This window comes from Neolamprologus brichardi, chromosome 2 (genome assembly GCF_056152115.1).
Source record: "Neolamprologus brichardi isolate AB-2024 chromosome 2, ASM5615211v1, whole genome shotgun sequence".
NCBI lineage: Eukaryota > Metazoa > Chordata > Actinopteri > Cichliformes > Cichlidae > Neolamprologus > Neolamprologus brichardi.
The window spans coordinates 35,106,317-35,124,681 of NC_142105.1; the positions used below are offsets into that span (position 1 = coordinate 35,106,317).

At 39.0% G+C, this 18,365-nt stretch overlaps 1 protein-coding gene across 1 annotated transcript; it reads right to left on the reverse strand.

The window, feature by feature from the left end:
- Nucleotides 1-102: 102 nt before the first annotated feature.
- Nucleotides 103-18,080, reverse strand: LOC102776172 (integrin alpha-6-like). The gene is made up of 25 exons (XM_006808947.3): nt 17,923-18,080; nt 17,726-17,847; nt 11,013-11,092; nt 10,663-10,933; nt 10,441-10,560; nt 10,088-10,301; nt 9,107-9,303; nt 8,316-8,404; nt 8,079-8,206; nt 7,558-7,647; nt 7,407-7,471; nt 6,705-6,844; nt 6,329-6,472; nt 5,409-5,530; nt 5,152-5,302; nt 4,787-4,864; nt 4,632-4,711; nt 4,440-4,514; nt 4,215-4,317; nt 3,947-4,123; nt 3,764-3,865; nt 3,506-3,616; nt 975-1,079; nt 562-687; nt 103-189 (listed from the first exon to the last, which is right to left on the reverse strand). The coding sequence occupies exons 1-25, from the start codon at nt 18,078-18,080 to the stop codon at nt 103-105; spliced, it is 3,135 nt and encodes a 1,044-aa protein (XP_006809010.3).
- Nucleotides 18,081-18,365: the final 285 nt, after the last annotated feature.

Sequence of the window (18,365 nt, forward strand, 5' to 3'; positions counted from 1 at the left end):
TCAGATAATTCTGTGCTAATAGTAGAAAATATAAAACAACAGCTCGCCATGGAAGCCTCAGTGTTGTTCTTAAATCTTCAAGGTGTCCTTAAGGTTTGCCCTTTAGCCTTTAAGGGGTGCTGTCTCTGTGTTTGGAGCTCCATTATCTGAGAACTTCTTCTTATGATCAATGCAGTGGATGCACCCATGCTTACAAAAAGAAATAAGGACAAGGGTCAGTAGGCCTATGACAGTTCACAGACAAGTTTGTAAAAAGTAAAGAATTCATGAAAAATAGTAACCGTTTCAACTGTTCATTGTACATTCAAAAATCCTCATCTGTGCCACATTTAAGTGCTTTCAGACTGCAGAAATTTGCCTTTTCTATTTAAAGTATTCACAATTTAGGAAGAATGCTAAGAGTAATGCTTGCAACTGCTGGAAAAAACAAACTGCTTTTACTGCTTTGTTGGAAGATTACTGAGAGACTGATTTGACACTGCTGATGCTATGAACTGTATAGCTATCAGCTCAGTGAATTTTTAAAACAACATTTTACAGGTATTCTGTATTTGTTGTTACCTTCCACAGTAGGAAGCCTAAAAAGGCCAACAGCAGCAGCAAAGACATGACTGTCAGGAAGATTATCCACCACGCAACTTTGACCAGGAATTCAGTCTTTCTCTCAAGGAACACTGTCAGTTTTGCCTGTGGACATTTAGATAATAATAATAATAATAATAATAATAATAATAATAATAATAATAATAATAATAATAATGATGTGCAGACCCAAAACAACAGTATGTCTTCAGATGCACAAATCCTAGAAGGCTGTGACTTTCTGTCCATCTTAGACTGTTACAAACATTATTGTAATGTAATTGTTATAGTACACTGAACTCAAAGGTAGCTGTATTAAAGAGCAACTGCTCATGTGAGTAATTTAACAAAATTGGTCTTAAAAAACAAACAAACAAAATTTTTTTTTTTACCTTTGTCCTGAGTTTGTCTGGTTTAAGTCCAATGTTCTCTGGAGCGTTGGTTAGAGTCAGAGTTGCATCAACAACAATGAGAAGATAGTTTAAAGAGCTGTAATCCTAAATGGAAGAGAAAAACTGAATAAGATACTGGTGACATGCTGTTAAGTAAGGCTGGAAATGGGTAACAGAGTGAGAAACAAGTCCATGTGAGTGTTTTGTAGAAATAAGAATCTACACTAAATTATTGTTTAATTGCCATGAAGGTTTCTAATGGTTTTAATTTGTTCCTTTTTTTTTTTTGCCTGTCCCGTTTGGTTCTTTTGCCATCAGAATTATTGTCTAAAGGCGAAGAAAGATGCCCAACGGATTTACTTTACCAAATTGACCATCCCAGCCTTGCCGTAATGGTCTATTTGATTCACCTTTTATTGTTTATTTTATTTATTTTTTATTTTCACTTGCTAGATACGGGACAGACTTGAATGAGGAAAAGAAAAGGGAGAAAGGAAGAGGGGGAAAAAACAGCGGAGAAGAGGGACGGGGATAAAGGGCAAAAAAACCAAAAACCAACTAAATAAGCAGAAAAAAAATACATATATCAATCACCTGGATCACCTGTTGAGAAAGAAAAAAGAAAACAAGCAGAAGAAAACTAGAGCAATACAATAAACAACATCACGATGATATATGGGAATATAACAGTAAATACTAAATATTAAACATTATTGTGCAGCACATAATATCGACAGAGCACAGTGTGCTTTGAGGTAGGAGCCAAAAAGGGTGTCGTTTGTGTGTGTGAGAACCCGTGTGTACACCTGTGAGCATGGACGCGCTTGTTTTCAAAAGGTTCCTTCATGTAATGATCTGCTAGAGGGTGTGGGTTAGGGTTAGGTTTTAATTTGTTCCTACTTATTAGCCTACTCACAGGTAGGGATGGGTATCGTTTAGGTTTTATCTGATACCAGTACCAAACCGGTACTTTTGAAACAGTGCCGGTACTTAAATGGTGCTTGAACCAGTGCTTAAAGAATGGAGACCACACACTTTGTCCAAAAACCTCTCATGTTTAGCTGTTTTTTTGTAAAAAGATAACAATGTTAGCCTTTTCTGCAGCTATAGGGCATATATGGTATCACTCTTGGCTGGAAGCAGTGCTTAAACAATGGAAAAAACACAAACTTTATCCAAAAACCTCTCATGTTTAACTGTTTCCCTCTTTTTCTTTGGTCATTTTAGCCTTTTTGGCCAGGGTGAAGGGAGTATCTGCCATCAAACAAGAAGACAGCCGCATGTAACTACGACGGTGTTTGTTAGTTCACCTTACGTGCATTAATGTAATAACGTGGTTAGCCTACTCAACGTAAATTACACACGAACAAAATTAAGCTACTCACACAGAGAAGAACCGTCATCATTTCACTGGCAGGGCTAGGGGCCAGGACTCTCCTCTTGGGGTTCTTGGGGGATGTTTCTAACTCCGGGTCCGATAACAGGCACCACACCCGCAGTAGATGTGCTCGGTGTGAGGTCTCGCAGCAAGCTATCAAATACGGCGCATTTCTCGGCTTTTAAAAAAACGCTATACGTCGCCAGGTGTTTCATCAGATTTGAGGTGTTACCTCCTTTGACAGTATCACAGTATCAGCTTAAAGCACTTGTTGCAGCTGCTGAGTTTGCATCTTTTGCTGTGAAGTACAGCCAGACTTTGACCGCTTCGCCTTGGGCATTTTTAATCTGTAGCTCTGCTCTAAAAGGACGTACGTACCTGGGCCCACCTACTACGCTCGCAAAGGTAAAATGATTGGCTGGAATCCAAAGTGTATGACATCTCAGGGAAAAAAAGCACCGAAATAAAGCACCGCAATGTGCGCTGCTTTTCGGTCTGGTTACTACCGTTTATGTCAGAAACGGTGCTATAATAGCACCAGATACCGGTACCCATCCCTACTCACAGGACCACAACTGTGTAAAATAATCAGAGGCGTTGCATTCACTTCCCTCATAGTAAAAGGCTTTCAAAAAATTTTCTTAAGTAGGCTTTATTCTTGTCTCTCCTTGCTCACTTTGTTGGTGATTTTTAGTGTTTAATGGTAATTTACAGGATGAACTGGCATTATAGCATTAATGACCACTCAAAGCGCTTTTACACTACAATCAGCATTTTACCTTTTCATATATATTCATGCAAAAATGTATCTACTTTGCTTTTATACCTCAGGTAAATTTAGAATCACCAATTAAACTAAGAAGCAAGCTGAAGACAGAGAACTCAGAGGAAACTTCACACAGAAACGCCAAAGACCATGAATTCTGAGCCTAGAATTTTCTACCATGAGTCCAGTACTACACTAAACACTACAACACTGTGTCACCTCTGGAAATAGAGGTTTCTATATGAGCTACAATGTACACCAGCTAGTGTCTAATTTTGATAGTATTCCGATTAGAGGGGGGATATAGAACGATGTGGCTTGTTCCCTGAGAACAGCTACCTGCTGTGGCTATACACATTACAATAGCACTTTTCAGAAATGGAGCACCTCTGCCAAAGTGGCGTTCCAAAGGCGAGAATGCAGAACAATCCGTGCAGTACTGTCCAGGCCCAGCAGAGGGCAGCGTATCTCCACACAATTCAGTCCATCTGAGCATGTCTAAAGGGAAGACAGCAGGCCTCAGGTGTGCATGTTCATCAGTCTCAGTTTGCATAAAGTATCAGTTCAGCAGTAAAAGGAAACTGCTGCAACATTTTAATTTATTATAATTAATGTTTAATTTTAATTAAAATATTATTCTCCTACCAGTGTTTTATATTTTCTTTTTGTTGGAAGAAATGTGAATCCATCAGTTGAGAGGGCTTTATGTTCAGCCTCACGTCTTTTTCTTGCTGTGTCATGCCAGCCCTTGGTATCAGACATGATCCGGTTAGATGTATTTGCCATTAAAGCATTGCTTACATTTCAACAATGACAGGATTTCCTTACCTTTACATGTTTAAGTGGACTGACTTCATCTACAGGTGAGCAGGGGACAGAATGCACACCGTCATTGGTGATGTGAATCAAGTAGAGAAGCCACTTTCCTACAGAGTTCTCCTTTGGCCAGTAGATGCTCAGTGATGCATTTGCAAAATGCTTCAGAGGTCTGCCCAAATTCGTTATCTATTAGAGAAACAGTGCATGTTTTCTTGGGCCCATGAGAAAAAATAACCAGCAGGATTAATTTAAAGTTTAGTACCAAATATCACCTTACCCTAAATTCATACTGAACTGAGTTTCCTATTTGATCCACAGATTTTATCGGACTTTCACCCTTTACAATGTCACCAATTGACACCTGAGAAGGTCTAGTGATCCTGATGAGGAAACACGTTATGATATTATATTAGTCATTTTTAAATCCTTCAAGCAAAATCATTCATTTTTAAGATGACAAATGGAACAAGCAATGTTAATTTTAATTTAAAGGAGAACTCACCCGTTCACTTGCAACTGCAGCTCAAAAACAACTTTGGCAAAGGCCTGTATTGGCTGTATGGTCTGCTCACTCGTCCTACATCGCAGGAAGAACCAAGATTATTTGTAAATTATTATTTTTGCTTACTGAATGTCATTTACATTCCACTGATCACTGATTAGTAACATAATCCCTTCAGATCAGCCTACTTACGTCTCCAGCTGTAAAGTGATGTTAATTAATTTTGTGCTCAACGCGAGGCCAGAAGTTGTGAGCATGACATAAAACGTTACCTGAAAGGAACAAAGTAACCATCAAACATGCAAATAGTGATGCAGATGTGGAAGAAACTTAGCAACGCTACTCACTTCAGCATCTCTTTGGAGTGGATTTCCCAGGTCACAGGCAATTGGCATCCTGTTGCCTGTACAACTCACTTGTTTTTCCTGAGGAAACAAGCAGGCAATCTCATTGCCAAATGTATAAGTCTACAAATATACATTGATTATAAAAAAGTCCTGGGAGATGACATCAAATTTTGGAGTACCAAAATTACCCAAAGTATCATTAAAATATTCCAATATATTTTGTCCATCACATTTTAGAGTAACACAACAAGTAGGAAGTAGAAAATCAAAGTTGGAATCTAAAAGTGAAGCATAAGGAACAGGATATGGATTCATGGAGTAAAACATACGATCAAACAAGGGGAAAACAACTTTTCTGTACTCACTGCAGTGGTCGAGTAGGATGAGTAGCGCACTATGTCTGGGAGTATAATGGCCAAACGACTCTGGTGTGCATCATCCCCGTTTTTGTTAGTCACAGTGATCTCCAAAGCTATGTCTTCATCTGATGGAGTGATGACTGCAACACCATCCTCACTAAAGGAGTGACAGTAAAAGTTAATGCAGCTTGGGCTGAGGGGTGCATGTTTTGGTTTACAAAAAAAAAAGACTTTATTTTTGAGCTTTTATATTTTTGGTTTACCTGGCCAGTGATTTGAAAACATCTTGACTGTCTTGAGTTTTTTTGGAACAGAACTTGTACTGTAAGTCCAGGTTACTTTGACAAATTTTGTCACTGCCACAACCTCTATTTATTAGAACGATCTGTTAAAAAAGAGAAGAAACTCTTCTCTAATAAAGCTTCAGCTAGGTTCCAGGATTCTGTTCATATCCGTCACAACAACAGAATTAAGGGATTTAATTCACACAATTTCAATAACTGCAGTAAACAGAAAGATACAGTCAAGAACATTCTAGTTTTAATTGTAATATTCTGTATTTGACTTGTCACAGGCTTCTGACACCTTCTGAATTTAAGTTGGTTATTCAATTTGTTCAAACACTGAAAATGGTCAGTGGGATTAAAATAAATGTGACACAAATCACCAGTTGATACTTGGAAGATGAGAGGAAATATATCTCTTCAACTGAATCAACCCACCTTTGTATGAACATTGGGGATGTCATATTGGCCCCTTTATACACAAGCTTTACCTTATCTATGGGTTGATATTGTTACAGTTTTATTCTTGTGAAACTGACACTAAGTATGCTACAGGCTCATTTAAATTTTGTTTTTTGTGTTGTGTTCATTATTTTCTGTTTGATACATCTGTGCTCAGGTCTCCCTGAGGGTCTTTGAAATAAATACAGTATTTTTTTTTTTGTCTTAAGCTAACCCACCAGTCTCCAGGAAACCAACCATTTTTAATTTAACTTGAGTATATGTGTATATTTCTAACTTCCTGCAACTTTGATTTTGATTATATTTTAAGTAAATGCACATGCAGGTGTAATGTGCAAAAACGTGAGTTCATTCGAAAAACTTTACTCTCTAAGTCTTCATACACCCAGCAAAATTTGAATAAATTTGATCAGAACTGCATATAAACTCATTTCTACCTCTGAGGAAGTGGTCTTCTGCTGGTAGCGGTTGAGGACAGGAGTAAAACTGAGCTGATCCGCACTAGCACTGGTTGTCTGACTGGAGCTCAGAGAAACAGTGACAGAGATGGGAATATTCTGCAGCTTGTCCTTGATATTTCTCTGGAACGAAAAAGCTTTGCTGTGATTTAATGTGATTTTGTTTTTTTACCCACAAGGTTTTGTATAACACCTAATGACAAATGTTATTAGTCTCTGTAAATTGTACTACATTTTAAACATTTTAATTTTAAAGTAACTTTCTGCAAAGTCCAATATAACTAAGTGAAGTGAAAGTGTTGAAAATCAAGCAGCATTATGAGACTGTGTGTCTTCTAACGAAATGAAACAGTACCAAAAGCTGGAGCGCAGTTTTGTGACAGGCCTGTCTCCCTTGACCAGACAGCTCCAGCTTTCCTTGAGATGAATCCATAAAGTTGACCCTGACTCTTGATTTTTTCATCTCATAATCAGCATCAAAAGTAAAGTTGAGCACTGTAATACAGATAAGTACATTCAACAGATTAGAAACAACTGACTCCAGTTAACATAGGATTAGTACTACTGTAAATAACTGATTATAGCACACCCATATATATGTACAGCAACATGTACCTAATGTTACACAGTTACACAGTACAACTTAAATTAACCAGTTATATTTCTTTAAATGCTAAATGCAAACTAGAGCAGGTACAGGAAGGTTTTATCCCAGAACTTTCTTGGCAACATTGTTATCCTTTGCATCATATTAGCACAAATAAACATGTCAAAAAGAGAACAAATGTATCAGAATGCATGACTTTTTTCAGTTAACTTAAATTGTCAACGAACAATAAACCCTTAAAGATATTGTTTTGTATTTGATCAAACTCCTTAGATTTTACCATAAAATCTACAATAAATGCTACAAATATGTACCTTTTATAGCCTGGGAACATATATGTATTTTTCTAGTCCTCAAAATTGTACACATATCAAGGTCGTATAATAAGCCTTTACTATACCTCCATTTTAAAACTATGGATTTAAGGAATACTAAACAAAGAAAACTTACTCAGTTTAGGGTTGAACGACTCAGGATGTGCTGTGTAGGTAAAACATGCTTCGACTGCCAAAAAACTTGAAGTTTGTGCAGACATGTTCAATTAAAACTCAACAGCGTTGCAGATAGAGCATGTTATAATTTGTGTTTTTGAACATCTTACCATATTTGCTCATCACATCGTTTCTTTGCGATGTCTATTTCATTTGGTGCAATCTTAATAGCGGTGCTGACGGTGACCACTGGCCTTGCTCTGCAACATATATGAGAAAGAAAATCACTAATGAGACTTTCTGTACCTTCATATTTATAGAATCAAAACCAGAGAGGAATTTAAAACATTAAAACAACAACTACATGTAGTGGTTTGTGGAATTGAAGTTGTTCTGTCAGAAAGTGAACCATTAATAAATTATTGTGCATGTTTAAAAGTATTTATACAGCATATTTGTTTTAAAAAAGTAAATCAATATGATTAGAATAAAATGATCAGAATGATAAAATGTGTTTATTAAAAGAAATCTGAGCTCGGGGTTAGTTTCTATCCAGAATTTTTTTTTAACATAAAATTAAACTGAGCTTCAAGTATAAATAAAAAAAAGAAAATGAAGTGCATGGGATGCATTTATCATTGGTTACTTTTTATCTTGTGCTTGTGCAGTAACTCTCTCTCTATATATATACCTGTAAACAAAAATGGAATCAGAGAGAGATCCAACAGCCAAGTCAGGATACTGATTATCATCCACGTCCAGGTTACCAGTCAGAGAATATCCAAACAGTTTCACTTTCTTTGATTGTGATGAAATTATCTAAACAAGAAAAAATATAAAGATATAAGATATTACGTTTTTTTGTATTGTAAATATTCATATATTATTGAATTAAATCGCTGATGTTGAGAAAGCTCAGCAAATTCACCTGTGCAGGCTCTCTGTTGACACCATCTGGAGAGCCATAGTAAAGGTATACAAGTCCAGAGCCCTCATACGGTGCTCCCACTGCAATATCTGTCAACACAGGCAAACACTAATACAAATCATGGTGACAACACTGAGACAACAAAGTTGGGGGTTTATCCAAAAATGCATTTAAAGAGCACCTACAATAGTAGATCCTCTTTTTTTTAACATCCTCTTTTTTAACATGGCTAAAGTCATCTCTGTGAGCCAAGACTGAAGTGTCAGACTGCTTTAGCCACTCTGTTTCATGCTTTTTTTTTTCTACTCTTGGGTCTGTATGATGTCAAAGAGAGGGCCTATCCCTAAGTAATTTATTGGTAAATAGCATCTAGGAAGGCTAAGATATTGTGTAGTATTTGTTAATCATGCAAAGGCAAGTTAGAAGAGTCCAAACTGGAAATTAACATAACAAATCTTCAGAAATGACATTTACACTGGAGTATACTCCGTGTATCACTTGTCTTTTGTGTCTTTTAATTCCTGTTGTTTTTAGGGCTTAAATTGAAACCCTGATAGTTACTTTGAGAAGATATGAGACATCCTATCTGTTACAAATTTAAAGTCCAATTCATAAGCAATAAAACACTCCCACTGTGTGCTGAGGATGAGTGTGGTTTATTACATTTGTGTATTTTATGACATAACTCGATGTGGTTTACCCAGTAGTGAATGTGGTTGTGGTATGTAATACTATCTATTGTTATTTAGTGACTTTTTCATATTCTGTAAATATAGTTAAAATGTTACAACCTCCATAATGATCTTGATTGATGTCTCCAATATTTTCTACTGCGAGGCCAAACATGGAGTCTTTATGTCCAAGAAGTTTGACTGGAACAATATTCTCCCAGTTTCTTCCTTTGTTATTGATATAGATATAGACTGCTCCTCCAACCTCGCCATCTTTGACAAAGAACTGCGGTGCTCCCACAGCGAGGTCATCCCACCTGCATGCAGCAAAAAAACACAATATAAAACCAATTACTATGAATACTACTGAATAGCAATAGAGACAGAAAGTTATATTGACTGTGTACTTCCTAATCTGTGATGAATAATGTGTGTTTGAGTGTAAAATTCATGATGTTAGCATGACAGCTCTCTGAATTTAGAGAAAGAGAAATCTATAATCTTTTTCATGAAATGCATTTTTGCTATTAGATACTCAGACTGAACCCTTTATTTCCATCCATCCATCCATCCATCTTCTTTCGTTTATCTGGGGCCGGGTCACGGGGGCAGCAGCCCGAGCAGAGAAGCCCAGACCTCCCTCAGCCCAGACCCATATTTTTATGGGTTGGTTGAACCAACCCATAAAAATATTGTCATGGTCCTGGGTCAGTGACCCAGTGTTTTGTAGCTTTTTTATTTGTGTTTCTTAATTATTTGTTATTCAGGGTTGTCACTATTAATATTTTGGTTTCTGTTCTAGTATTTCTAGTTCTCAGGTTTAGTATTTTGAGTTCCTTCTGTTCTGCATCTCTGTGCCTGCCGTGGTCCTACATCTTTGTGTTCCCTCCTTATTGCCATGTCTGATGTCTTAGTGCTAAGCTTGTGTCTGTGCATACCTGTTATATTTCCTATTTCACTCTGATAGTCCCTGTTCTGTGTGTATTTAGTGTTCCACCTCCTAAGGCTATACAAAAAGCTAGCTTTTTGTATAGCCTTTTGTATAAAACTAAAAATGTAGATGTAATGGCTGTGGTTTAATGGACATAATCTTCAACCTACCCATCACTGTTGAGATCCACCACTGCCAAATCATAGCCAAAGGAGGAGGCCAGGCCTGGTCCAGAGAGGACCAGCTCCACGGACAGATTTCTCTGTGCCACAGGGTCTGCCTTCAGAAATGCCACCTGTCCGCTGTAACCTCCTCTGGGTGCTCCTGATACGATTGTCAGCTCGCCCTTCCTGATGAGGGCCATTCCGGAGTCAATGGAGAATCCTGGATAGTACAGGATGATGCTGTTTCACTGTAATGTTTCACTTTGTAAGAGTTTTATCCATTGACACCACTAAAATTTACATCTTAATTTTAACATTTGCTTGACCATTAACCAGTATTCAAGAGAGAAGAAACTGACCCAGGTAGCTGTTTGACTTAAGAGGAATGAGTTTTGGGTTAAAATCGTCAATATTTCCAGTCTCGCGAGCATCCTCACTGTAGATGTCCAGATTGTCCAAAACCTCCATTCTTACTATTCCTTTGAGCAGGATCATTTGGGTGAAAACAACATGAAACATAAAAAAACATGAATAAGTGAATATATTTTGTCAAACCACTCGACTGCTAAGCTCTAATGTACCTTTCCACTGATAAGCTCCTGGTGCTCCAAATAGAAGGGATATGTTATCCTGTGCAAAAGATGCTCCATGACCCTGCTGGCAATAGGCAAACCAGTCGTGGTCCTTTTGACGTCTTGTTAAGTGTTCTCTATCACAAACAACCCTCCGCCAGCTCCTTTCTTCTTCCCCCACCTTCAGGTCGTCTCCTAAGAGGTAGCACTGACCCGTCAGCAGGTGAGGAACGTAAAGACCTGGGGTTATGTCCCAGTCCTGATAGTGATGCGCACAAGTCTAAAAGGGAAGGAGGCTAGATTTACAAAAGATGGTGACTTTCTTAAAATTTCCTTTAAAATCTGAATGCATTCCTTACCATTACATTTTTACCAGGACCTTGGCTCGTGACTCTAGCTCCCATCCACTGGTTATTTATGCCTTTACTATTGAGGAACTCTGTAAAACCAGAAAGTTGAGCTCACTCTGTTAATGTTTAGTTGAGAGAAAGTTTTATGATTACTTCCCAGAAACAGATTTAAATTAAATGAGTTATATCAGCAAAATAAATATACTTTGCTGCTTAAGCCTCTGTCAGTGCGCCCCAGGGCAGCTGCGGCTACAACGTAGCTTGCCATTGCCAGTGTGTGAATGTGTGTGTGAATGGGTGAATGACTGAATGTAGTGTAAAGCGCTTTGGGGTCCTTAGGGACTGAGTAAAGGGCTATACAAATGCAGGCCATTTACCATTTTTTACCATTTAAGTCCCCAAACCCTTACAACAGCCTTTTGTTTAAAGTATTAGGGATAAATTCTACAGATATCTTGTTCTATTTTGCACTTCAACGCTTCAGTAAATATTGACAATGAAATTTGAGCAAGTGTTGGCATATGTTTTCTCTTCTTTTTCTTCTTTACATTTTCGCACAATTTTAAGTATTTATATATGGTATTGGACTATTAAACAGGAGTTTAAATTAATAACTTTGCTGCACAGTGTTTTGGGTGCGATATAAATAACATACTCACTGGCCCCTTCATTTCTTACACCTTGCTTGTACCAGGTTGCACTCTGTTTTGCCTTCAAACCTGTCTTAATCCATTGTGGCATATATTGTGCAAAGTACTGAAAATATTTCTCGCAAACTTTGGGCCACATAATGGCATCACTCAAAAATTGCAGGTTTGTCAGCTGCACTCAGTGTGGTCTTCTGCTGCAGTTTATCTGCTTCTGGTTCAGGATGTTGTGCATTCAGAGACGCTCCCATGCAGACACTGGTTGTTTTCAGTCATTACTGACTCTGATGGAATACCCAAGAATGCACTCAACCAAATCATGCCTGTCTTTATGAACTTTAATTTGTCTCTAGCACATGCCCCTCTCTCACCCAGGGTATCACCAGCCCCTGTTATCCTTGAAGCAAAAAAGCCTGCAGTTGACAGTCTGAACATTACAGACCAGCTGCACTCACTCTGGGGGTGACAGAAGACTGCCCGAACTGGACAGCTAACCAGCTTTCACAGGGGGTCATTTGGCTTTAGTCACTTTGCTGATCAGCAAATTTGGACTTCCACTGTCACACCTGAACTTCCATCAAAGATTTTCTTGCAAACCATTGACAAAATGTGTACTCACCACCTCTTTCATTATCTCACTCAGCACTAATTCCCCACACTGTGCTGTGTTCTCAGCCTAATACTGTGCTCTCTATACAATTTAGACTACACACAGTCTGTCCTACCAACTCCTTATTTAAACTGCATATAACACCACTGTAGTTGGACTTGTTTCAGGAGATGAGTCTGCTTCTAAAGAAGGTGAAATCATACAACAAGAAAGATTCTTGGGCCAGCAACATCAAAGACGCTGACAAAATAACCACAGCAATGTTTGCACTTTATGAAAATGTTGAAGAAAAGTCACTGTTAGTGAGCTTTTACCACACGAGAGTGTATAAACATACTGTCTCACATTGTGTTATGCTAGCTGCTTAACTGATAAATCTGTGAAGGTTCTCAATTCAATTCAATTCAATTTTATTTATATAGCGCCAAATCACAACAAAAGTCGCCTCAAGGCGCTTCATAGATACAGAGAAAAACCCAACAATCATATGACCCCCTATGAGCAAGCACTTTGGCGACAGTGGGAAGGAAAAACTCCCTTTTAACAGGAAGAAACCTCCGGCAGAACCAGGCTCAGGGAGGGGCGGCCATCTGCTGCGACCGGTTGGGGTGAGAGAAGGAAGACAGGATAAAAGACATGCTGTGGAAGAGAGACAGAGGTTAATAACAGATATGATTCAACACAGAGAGGTCTGTTAATACATAGAGAGCGAGAAAGGTGACTGGAAAGGAAAAACTCAATGCATCATGGGAATCCCCCGGCAGCCTACATCTATTGCAGCATAACTAAGGGAGGATTCAGGGTCACCTGGTCCAGCCCTAACTATATGCTTTAGCAAAAAGGAAAGTTTTAAGCCTAATCTTAAAAGTAGAGATAGTGTCTGTCTCCCGAATCCAAACTGGAAGCTGGTTCCACAGAAGAGGGGCCTGAAAACTGAAGGCTCTCCCTCCCATTCTACTTTTAAATACTCTAGGAACAACAAGTAGGCCTGCAGAGCGGGAGCGAAGTGCTCTAATAGGGTGATATGGTACTACAAGGTCATTAAGATAAGATGGGGCCTGATTATTTAAGACCTTGTATGTGAGGAGCAGGATTTTGAATTCAATTCTGGATTTAACAGGAAGCCAATGAAGGGAAGCCAAAACAGGAGAAATATGCTCTCTCTTTCTAGTCCCTGTCAGTACTCTTGCTGCAGCATTTTGGATTAGCTGAAGGCTTTTCAGTGAGTTTTTTGGACATCCTGATAATAATGAATTGCAGTAGTCCAGCCTGGAAGTAATAAATGCATGAACTAGTTTTTCAGCGTCACTCTGAGACAGGATATTTCTAATTTTAGAGATGTTGCGCAAATGGAAGAACGGAGTCTTACATATTTGTTTAATGTGTGCGTTGAAGGACATATCCTGGTCAAAAATGACTCCAAGGTTCCTCACAGTGTTACTGGAGGCCAAGGTAATGCCATCCAGAGTAAGAATCTGGTTAGATACCATATTTCTAAGCTTTTCAGCGCCGAGTACAATGACCTCAGTTTTATCTGAATTAAGAAGCAGAAAGTTAGTGGCCATCCAAGTCTTTATGTCTTTAAGACATTCCTGCAGTTTAACTAATTGGTGTGTGTTATCTGGCTTCATGGACAGATAGAGCTGGGTGTCATCTGCATAGCAGTGAAAATGTATGCTATGTCTTCTAATGATGCTGCCCAGGGGAAGCATGTATAATGTAAACAGAATTGGTCCTAGCACTGAACCCTGTGGAACTCCATAATTAACCTAAGTGTGTGAAGAGGACTCTCCATTTACATGCACAAATTGGAGTCTATTAGATAGATATGATACAAACCACTGCAGTGCAATACCTGTAATACCTACAGCATGTTCTAATCGCTCTAATAGGATATTATGGTCAACAGTATCGAATGCTGCACTAAGGTCAAGAAGGACAAGCACAGAGATGAGTCCACTGTCAGAGGCCATAAGAAGATCATTTGTAACCTTCACTAAAGCTGTTTCTGTGCTGTGATGAACTCTGAAACCTGACTGAAACCTCTTCAAATAAACCATTCCTCTGCAGATGATCTGTTAGCTGTTTGACAACTACTCTTTCAAGGATTTTTGATATGAAAGGAAGGTTGGAGATTGGCCTATAATTAGCTAAGACTGCTGGGTCTAGAGATGGCTTTTTGAGTAAAGGTTTAACTGCAGCCACCTTGAAGGCCTGTGGTACATAGCCGATTATTAGAGATAGGTTGATCATATATAAGATCGAAGAATTAATCAATGGCAGGACTTCTTTGAGCAGTTTTGTAGGAATGGGGTCTAAAAGACACGTTGATGGTTTGGAGGAAGTAATTATTGAAGTTAACTCAGAAAGATCGATTGGAGAAAAAGAGTCTAACTTAACATCAATGGTACTAAGAGTAGCTGTAGATAATATTACATCTGTGGGATGATTATTGTTAATTTTTTCTCTAATGATAAAAATTTTATTTGTGAAGAAGTTCATGAAATCATCACTAGTTAACGTTAAAGGGATGGTTGGCTCAAAAGAGCTCTGACTTTTTGTCAGCCTGGCTACAGTGCTGAAGAGAAACCTGGGGTTGTTCTTATTTTCTTCAATCAGTGATGAGTAGTAAGCTGTTCTGGCTTTGCGGAGGGCTTTCTTATAAAGCAACAAACTATTTCTCCAGGCTAAATGATGATCCTCTAAATTTGTGACACGCCATTTCCTCTCCAGATTACGAGTCATCTGCTTTAGGGTACGTGTTTGAGAATTATACCACGGGGTCAGGTACTTCTGATTAGAGACCTTAGTTTTCACCGGAGCTACAGTATCCAGAGTCGTACGTAGTGAGGAGGTGAAATTATTAACAAGATAATCGACCTCTGTTGGGGTAGCGTTTAGATAGCTGCTCTGCTCTATGTTGGTACAGGGCATTGACGATGATAACAGTGGCTGGATTATATTCTTAAACTTAGTTACAGCGCTTTCAGAAAGACATCTACTTTGATAAAGTCCACTCTCCACTGCTGCATAATCAATTATTGTAAATGTAAATGTTATCAAGAAATGATCAGACAGGAGAGGGTTTTCAGGAAACACTGTTAAATGTTCAGTTTCTATGCCATATGTTAAAACAAGATCTAGAGTGTGATTAAAGTGGTGGGTGGGTTCTTTTACATTTTGAGAGAAACCAATTGAGTCTAATAACAGATTAAATGCCATGTTGAGGCTGTCATTTTTAGCATCAACATGGATGTTAAAATCACCCACAATAATTATTTTATCTGAGCTCAGAACTAAATTAGATATAAAGTCTGAGAAATCAGACAGAAACTCTGTGTAAGGCCCAGGTGGACGATAGATGATAACAAGTAAGACTGGTTTCTGAGTTTCACAGCTGGGGTGGACAATGTTAAGCATCAGGCTTTCAAATGAATTAAAAGTCTGTCTTGGTCTTTCATTAATTAATAGACTGGTGTGAAAAATTGCTGCTACACCGCCCCCTCGACCTGTGCTTCGAGACTTCTGGTAGTTACAATGACTCGGGGGTGTTGATTAATTTAAACTAACATAATCATCCTGCTGCAACCAGGTTTCTGTAAGGCAGAGTAAATCAATTTGTTGATCAATTATTAAGTCATGTACTAACAGAGACTTGGAGGAGAGAGACCTAATATTTAATAATCCACATTTCACTGTTTTACTCTTTGGTTCAGATGTGGATACTGTATTGTTCTTTCTTTGTAAATGTTTAAGTTGTTTGTTGCTGGTTTTTAGTTTGTTTTTTGTCTTTTTGGAAGCTGACACAGTCTCTATGGAGATGGGTTTTTGGGGGGGTAGCAGGAGGAGGGAAGCTGCAGAGAGGCGTGTAAGACTGCAACTCTGCTTCCTGGTCCCAACTCTGGATAGTCATATTTTGAGGGGTTTAATAAATTTGTCCATATTTCTAGAAATGAGAGCTGCTCCATCCAAAGTGGGATGGATGCCATCTCTCCTAACAAGACCAGGTTTCCTCCAGAAGGTTTGCCAATTATCTATGAAGCCCACATCATTTCTGGGACACCACTCAGACAGCCAGCAATTTAAGGAGAACATGCGGCTAAACATGTCATCCAGGTCATTGTCCTCTAATCGCCTGAGCCAAGGTGTGAAACTGGGTGTGGGTCCCAAACAGCCAGAGTTTCGGGTGAGTTCATTGTGAAACCTGGCCCCACCTTATCATGCGAATTCCTGAGGTCAGATGGCCCAGGATGTGAGTGGGCGTTAAGGCGTCTGGGGAGGGAACTCAAAACTGGATTATAGATGGCAGAGAGTTGGTGTCGTAAACCACCGCCTCTGTTCAAAGATGGTCGCTCACAGTGGACATAGATGGCTTCTTTCACTCGTCTTTCAAACCATCTGTCCTCTCTGTCCAAAATGTGAACATTGGCATCCTCGAAAGAGTGACCTTTATCCTTAAGATGCAGATGGACAGCTGAGTCTTGTCCTGTGGAGGTGGCTCTTCTGTGTTGTGCCATGCGCTTGTGAAGTGGCTGTTTGGTCTCTCCGATGTAGAGGTCAGGGCATTCCTCGCTGCACTGTACAGCATACACCACATTGTTAAGTCTGTGTTTTGGAGTTTTGTCTTTCGGGTGAATTCGGGTGAACAATGAACTCACCCAAAACTCTGGCTGATTGGGACCCACACCCAGTTTCACACCTTGGCTGAGGCGATTAGAGGATCATCAGGGGGTCCTTTTGTCCCTCTGTGGGGGGATACTCCCACTAGATTTATATCTGGGACTCTCCACCATTTGACCTTAGAACTGAAGAAGCTTCTCGGATGAGAGGTGAAACGTCTTCAAGCAACTTAAAGAAGTCCAGACGCTTTTCTTTGCAAACTCCTTTGACTAACTGATAAAGATCTATAGAAGCCATCAGCACAGTCGAAATAGTCATTGGCTGCCCCCTTGGTTCTCTTTAACATATTGCAATCACATGCAACTGTTCCAGAGCCCAACGCAATGTTAAAGACTGCTCTCCACCTGGCCATCACCTGTTTGACATTCTGTCCTCAGTCAGTCACCGCATGTCACTAAAAACGTGGACCAAGTAATTCATGGACAGTTTCTACCCTAAAACCATAACCATTCTCAATCAGCATGTACAATGAACAGTCGCTGTCCGATATCAAACACACTCATACGATTATTATATTTTATGTTATATTTTACTTACAGGGAAATAACTTTGATGCATACAATAGCTGTTGACTAGGAAATCAGTTGATTATAATTCCAGGTAAGGCTTTTATATTGTTTGCATGTGGTTCTTTGTGGTGTGCATAATGTAATTTTCCTTAAAGAAATGTATGTGAGTAACAAGCAAGAGTGGCACTGTCAAGCGGACTGTATTGAATATTAAACACTTATAAACTTGCTACCATAAAACAATGATAAATATAGCTTCAGACAAAGTACACAAACCTTTATCGTCAAACTCAATGGGCTGACAGCTCTTAGATGTTGTAGTCAGATCACACTTGTAAACAACTCCTGTAACATTCACCTGGTTCTGATGCTTTGCTCGTGGAGCTCCTACTAGCAGTCTGGTGGAAAATACCAAGCAGTAAGACAAACGTTTGATTAATTCCAAACTTACAAATTGTTTTGCTTTCACTCACAGGTTCTTTCTGGCAGGTTTCAGCTGTTGGTGGAAGGCAACAGAAAATCCAAAAAGGCTGCCTGGATCTCCATTTCTCTGCAGTACATTCTCCGTGTCCAGGTTGAAAGCTGTAACATTTGAGGTCTGAAAATGCCATATGATCCAAAGACACACCATATGCCATTGCTTTGCCATGGTATTTAAATTAAAAACTGTATACTTTGCTCATTCTCTTGCTGTGCTCTTGAAACGCAAAGTGGAGAGTAAGCCCTCCTAGAAAAGGGATTGGTCGTAGCAGCTGCTGACTGGCTCATTGTAGACGCAGACAAACAAGGTGTGGTGGGAAAGAATTTATCTTCACAGTCACAAAGCCACACTGTTTAACTTTATGGTTCATAACTTAAGTTAATATTAACCAGTTCCTGAGTTGATAAAAGTCACACCCATTGAGCGCGTCTTCTC

What these genes read in the sequence shown, in the direction of transcription:
- LOC102776172 (XM_006808947.3), bottom strand. Translation starts at nt 18,080, where the DNA reads ATGGTGTGTCTTTGGATCATATGGCATTTTCAGACCTCAAATGTTACA. An exon ending in AAACCTGCCAGAAAGAACCT is followed by an intron (nt 17,848 to 17,922) that starts GTGAGTGAAAGC and finishes ATTTTCCACCAG; the next exon opens with ACTGCTAGTAGGAGCTCCAC. An exon ending in CATTGAGTTTGACGATAAAG is followed by an intron (nt 11,093 to 17,725) that starts GTTTGTGTACTT and finishes CTGGTTTTACAG; the next exon opens with AGTTCCTCAATAGTAAAGGC.